The sequence below is a fragment of the Staurois parvus genome, unplaced genomic scaffold (assembly GCF_062004578.1).
Source record: "Staurois parvus isolate SC_StPar_1 unplaced genomic scaffold, SC_StPar_1.0 ptg000348l, whole genome shotgun sequence".
Classification (NCBI taxonomy): Eukaryota; Metazoa; Chordata; class Amphibia; order Anura; family Ranidae; genus Staurois; species Staurois parvus.
Window position 1 is genome coordinate 101930 of NW_028318144.1, and position 5719 is coordinate 107648.

The window sequence follows — 5719 nt, forward strand, 5'->3', positions numbered from 1 at the left end:
CACCACTGCTCTGACCTCCACTCCCACCCCACCCTACATTCCTCATACTGAAGCTCCCCCAACACTCCACACCTTTGACCTTACTACCATTGAGGAAGTCTCCAAGATCCTCTCTGATGCCCGCCTCACCACCTGCCCCCTCGACCCTATCCCCTCACAATTCCTACGACCTCCCTCCCCCTCCATCCTACGCTCCCTCACCCACATCTTTAATCTCTCCCTCTCCTCCGGCACTTTCCCCTCCCCACTGAAGCATGCACACATCACCCCCATACTTAAAAAGCCCTCCCTGGACCCCAATGACCCGAACAACCTCAGACCCATCTCCCTGCTCCCACTTACATCTAAACTCCTCGAGCGTCTCGTCTACACCCGCCTATGCTCTCACCTCAACGACAACAACCTCCTCGATCCCCTACAGTCTGGCTTCCGCCCCCTACACTCCACCGAAACCGCCTTACTCAAACTCTCCAACGACCTTCTAACCGCCAAAGCTAATGGCCACTATTCAGTGCTCCTACTCCTTGACCTCTCTGCGGCCTTCGACACAGTTGACCACCCCCTCCTCCTCAAAATACTACACTCCCTCGGCCTCAGAGATTCTGCTCTCTCCTGGCTCTCATCCTACCTGTCACAACGCTCTTTCAGCGTTACCTATAATGCTACCACCTCCCCCTCACTCCCCCTCTCTGTTGGGGTCCCTCAAGGCTCTGTCCTTGGGCCCCTTCTCTTCTCCATCTACACCTCCTCCCTTGGCCAACTCATACACTCTCACGGCTTCAACTACCACCTCTATGCCGACGACACACAAATCTATCTCTCAACCCCCCACCTCACCCCTTCGGTCTCTGCCCAAATCACACACCTACTGAGCGACATATCAGATTGGATGTCGCTCCACTTCCTTAAACTGAATCTCTCCAAAAACGAGCTCCTTGTCTTCCCCCCAGCCCGAACCCCACCCCCCATTGACTTCTACATCACATCCAACAACGTCAATATCAAACCCGCTCTGCAGGCCAGAGTACTTGGTGTCATTCTGGACTCCAACCTATCCTTCCAGCCCCAAGTCCAATCTTTAACAAACTCGTGCAGACTCCACCTCCGCAACATCGCCAAAATCCGCACGTTCCTAACCCCAGAAACCACTAAACAGCTCATCCACTCCCTCATCATATCACGACTCGACTACTGCAACTCCCTCCTCACTGGCCTGCCTCGCCGCTGGCTATCCCCGCTTCAGTTGATCTTGAATACGGCTGCCAGACTCATTCACCTTTCCAACCGCTCCATTTCCGCCACCCCCCTCTGCCAATCCCTCCACTGGCTTCCGATTGCGCAACGGATCAAATTTAAAATCCTAACACTGACGTACAAAGCTGTCCACCATACTGCCCCGAACTACATCACTGACCTAATATCCAAGTACCGCCCAGCACGCACACTCCGCTCCTCACAAGACCTCCTTCTCTCTAGTTCCCTGGTCTCCTCCTCCCATGCCCGCCTCCAGGACTTCTCCAGGGTGTCACCCATCCTCTGGAACTCCCTGCCCCAACCCATCAGATTATCACCTACTCTCCTCTCCTTTAGGCGCACCCTGAAAACCCATCTCTTCAGGGAAGCCTACCTCACCCCTTGCTAACTTGCTGACCTCCTCCACTCTTCCTACCACTCCATCCCCCACAGCTATCTCCTCCTGTACCACTATCCCATCCCTCCTAGATTGTAAGCTCGAAAGAGCAGGGCCCTCGATCCCCTCATGTTTTGCATTGTATTGGTATTGTTCTGTCACATGTTCTGTCCCCCTTTGTAATGTACAGCGCTGAGTGAACTATTGGCGCTTTATAAATACTGTATAATAATAATAATAGATACAGTTGCAAGAAAAAGTATGTGAACCCCTTGGCATTACGTGGAGTGTTGCATGAATTGGGCATAAAATGTGCTCTGAACGTCATCTAAGTCACAACAATAGAAGAACACAGTCTGCTGAACATAATACTACACAAACATTAGATGTTGCCATGGTTTAATTGCACATAACATGTAAACATTCACAGTGCAGGGAGGAAAAAGTATGTGACCCTTTGGACTTAATAACTGGTTGACCCTCCTTTGGCAGCAATAACCTCAACCAAACGTTTCCTGTAGTTGCAGATCAGACCTGCACAACGATCTGGAGTCATTTTGGACCACTCCTCTTCACAAAACTGTTTCAGTGTAGCAATATTCTTGGGATGTCTGGTGTGAATCGCTCTCTTAAGGTCATGCCACAGCATTTCAATCGGGTTGAGGTCAGGACTCTGACTGGGCCACTCCAGAAGGCGTATTCTGTGCTGTTGCAGCCATTGTTTTGTTGAATTACTTGTATGCTTTGGGTCATTGTCCTGTGGCATCACCCATCCTCTGCGGATCTTCAGTTGGCGGACAGATGGTCGTACGTTTTCCTGCAAAATGTCTTGATAAACTCTGGAATTCATTTTCCCATCAATGACAACAATCCATCCAGGCCCTGAGGCAGCAAAGCAGCCCCAAACCATGAGGCTCCCTCCGCCATGTTTTACAGTGGGGATGAGGTTTTGATGTTGGTGTGCTGTGCCTTTTTTTCTCCACACATAGTGTTGTGTGTTCTTCCCAAACAACTCAATCTTGGTTTCATCTGTCCACAGTATATTTTGCCAGTAGTGCTGTGGAACATCCAGGTGCTCTTTTGCAAATTTCAAACGTGCTGCAATATTCTTTTTGGACAGCAATGGCTTCCTCCGTGGTGTCCTCCCATGTACTCCATTCTTGTTTAATGTTTTCCTTATTGTAGATGTGTCAACAAAAATGTTAGCATGTGCCAGAGATTTCTGTAGGTCTTTAGCTGACACTCTGGGATTCTTCTTTACCTCACGCAGCATTCTGCGCTGTGCTCTTGCAGTCATTTTTACAGGACGACCACGCCTAGGGAGAGTAGCAACAGTGCTAAACTTTCTCCATTTGTAGACAGTCTGTCTTACCGTGGACACATGAACATCAAGGCTTTTGGAGATACTTTTGTAACCCTTTCCAGCTTCATGCAAGTCAACAATTCTTGATCGTAGGTCTTCCGAGAGCGCTTTTCTGCGAGGCATGGTTCACATCAGACAGTGCTTCTTGAAACCAGTAAACCCAAAACAGGTGTGTGTGTTTTTTAAGGGCAGGACAGCTGTCAGCAACACATCCAATATCATCGCACAGATTGGAGTCAAGGTTGGCTCACTCCTGGCTCCAATTAGCTCTGGGAGAAGTCATTAAGCTAGGGCCTCACATACTTTTTCCTCCCTGCACTGTGAATGTTTAAATGTTATGTGCAATTAAACCATGGCAACATCCAATGTTTGTGTAGTATTATGTTCAGCAGACTGTGTTCTTCTATTGTTGTGACTTAGATGACGTTCAGAGCACATTTTATGCCCAATTCATGCAAAACTCCACGTAATCCCAAGGGGTTCACATACTTTTTCTTGCAACTGTAGCTAAAAAAGAGATCAATGATGCCAATGGGAATTTATCTGAGAGGCAGAAATTGTTCATTGCTCACGGAAACCCAAGTAACCTCTGAACCCTGGTTGAGAACCCACAGCATTTCAATCGGGTTGAGGTCAGGACTCTGACTGGGCCACTCCAGAAGGCGTATTCTGTGCTGTTGCAGCCATTGTTTTGTTGAATTACTTGTATGCTTTGGGTCATTGTCCTGTTGCATCACCCATCCTCTGCGGAGCTTCAGTTGGCGGACAGATGGTCGTACGTTTTCCTGCAAAATGTCTAGATAGACTCTGGAATTCATTTTCCCATCAATGACAACAATCCGTCCTTTAACCCTGGTTGAGAAACCCTGCACTAGATTAGACCTAACAGCCTAGCTATGAGGGTGCTACAAATTTGAACTATTTACATATTAATAAATACATTTTTTTTTTTCTAGTTTTCAAGTCCTTCAGTTATGACAAACATCTCAGATATTCAGCGAAATATAACCCAAGTAGCCAGTCTAAGCAGTCTTGATGTTATGAGGTTTACCTTACTCGGATTAACACTAGCAAGTTTCGTGTTCTTCTCCTATTTCGTGGCAGTTATGCTAAGTGTCTCCTTCACCAGCACTGTCGCTCGCCAAGAAATCCGCTACATCTTGTTCACCCACATGCTTGTTAATGACTCGGTCTATCTTCTCCTTACCCTGTTCATGTTCTTAGCTTTCTTTTTCCCCAAGAAGTACCCTGCACCTTTCTGCTACATCTTGTCCCTCGTGACCTCCACCACTCTCAAGATCACTCCCTACAACCTGGCCATCATGTCTTTGGAACGCTATATCGCCATCTGCTTTCCACTACGACATAAAGAGATCTGCACTTTACACAGAATGGGCATCGCTATTGCAATTATTTGGGCCATTGGACTGTTGCCTAATGTCGCTGATTGCTTTCTTCTTATTATGTCGGTTGAGCAAACGTTTTTCTCTCAGGATGTGATGTGTAGTCGGAATATTTTCATTGTTCTATCTGTCCAAAATAACATAAGACTAGCCAGCCATGCTTTAACTTTTTCCTTGGTGGGGCTTATAATCATCTTTACGTACATCAAGATCACACTGGTGGCTTTCAGGGTTGATTCGAATAAGTCGTCTACCTCCAAAGCTAGGACAACGGTCATGCTCCATGCATTACAGCTCCTGCTATGTATGATGACTTATGGTTACAGCATCTTTGACATTGTCCTTCAAGGGTATAATACCTTACTTCCCATCATCAATTTTTGTTTCTTCACGTGTTTGCCAAGGTTCCTCGGCCTTTTCATTTATGGAGTTAGAGATAAACTCTTCCGCAAACAGTTTAAAAAATGTACTGTATGCGGTTTTAGAAAATGTAGTCCAAAATAGGATATGAGATTGAAAATATAAATTGTTTATGAAAAAATGGTTTAGGAACCTCAGAGCTATTCTATGGACTGATTCTTAAATAACAGCCTCATTTTACTATCTTGCTTCCTACATGCACAAATAAATAAAAAGCACAAATTAGAAGAAATTTGTGGAAATTTTTTTTTTTTTTTAACACTTTATTTTTTAATTTAAATTTTTATTCATTTTACATATAAAATACATGTTCCATCATTTCTCTCAGATAACATAGAAAACTATCCGTTATATCCCCTGCTGTCATTATTCCCATTACCCCCCTCCACCCATCCCCGCCCACCCTGTAACCTACCCCTCCCCCCCCAAAGAAAAAAAAAATAAAAATAAATCCACCCACTCTGCATCTCTCCATTACATCTTTTCCTAAATAAGGGTTACTTTCACATATCCCACTCTAATGCTTCATGTATTTCACCTTGGGCTCAAAATCTTCCCATTTTCCCCACCTCCTATAATATACAGTGGGGCAAAAAAGTATTTAGTCAGCCACCAATTGTGCAAGTTCTCCCACTTAAAAAGATGAGAGAGGCCTGTAATTGGCATCATAGGTAGACCTCAACTATGACAGACAAAATGAGAAAAAAAATCCAGACAATCACATTGGCTGATTTGGAAAGAATTTATTTGCAAATTATGGTGGAAAATAAGTATTTGGTCAATATCAAAATTTCATCTCAGTACTTTTTATATATCTTTTGTTGGCAATGACAGAGGTCAAACGTTTCCTGTAAGTCTTCACAAGGTTGGCACACACTGTTGCTGGTATGTTGGCCCATCCTC

The 5719-nt window shown here is 45.3% G+C and overlaps 1 protein-coding gene across 1 annotated transcript; it reads left to right on the forward strand.

The window, feature by feature from the left end:
* Positions 1 to 3967: 3967 nt before the first annotated feature.
* On the forward strand, positions 3968 to 4900 carry LOC149456765 (odorant receptor 131-2-like). Its single transcript, XM_089684491.1, has one exon. It carries the CDS (start codon positions 3968 to 3970, stop codon positions 4898 to 4900), a length of 933 nt encoding a protein of 310 aa, XP_089540617.1.
* Positions 4901 to 5719: the final 819 nt, after the last annotated feature.

What these genes read in the sequence shown, in the direction of transcription:
- LOC149456765 (XM_089684491.1), top strand. Translation starts at nt 3,968, where the DNA reads ATGACAAACATCTCAGATATTCAGCGAAATATAACCCAAGTAGCCAGT.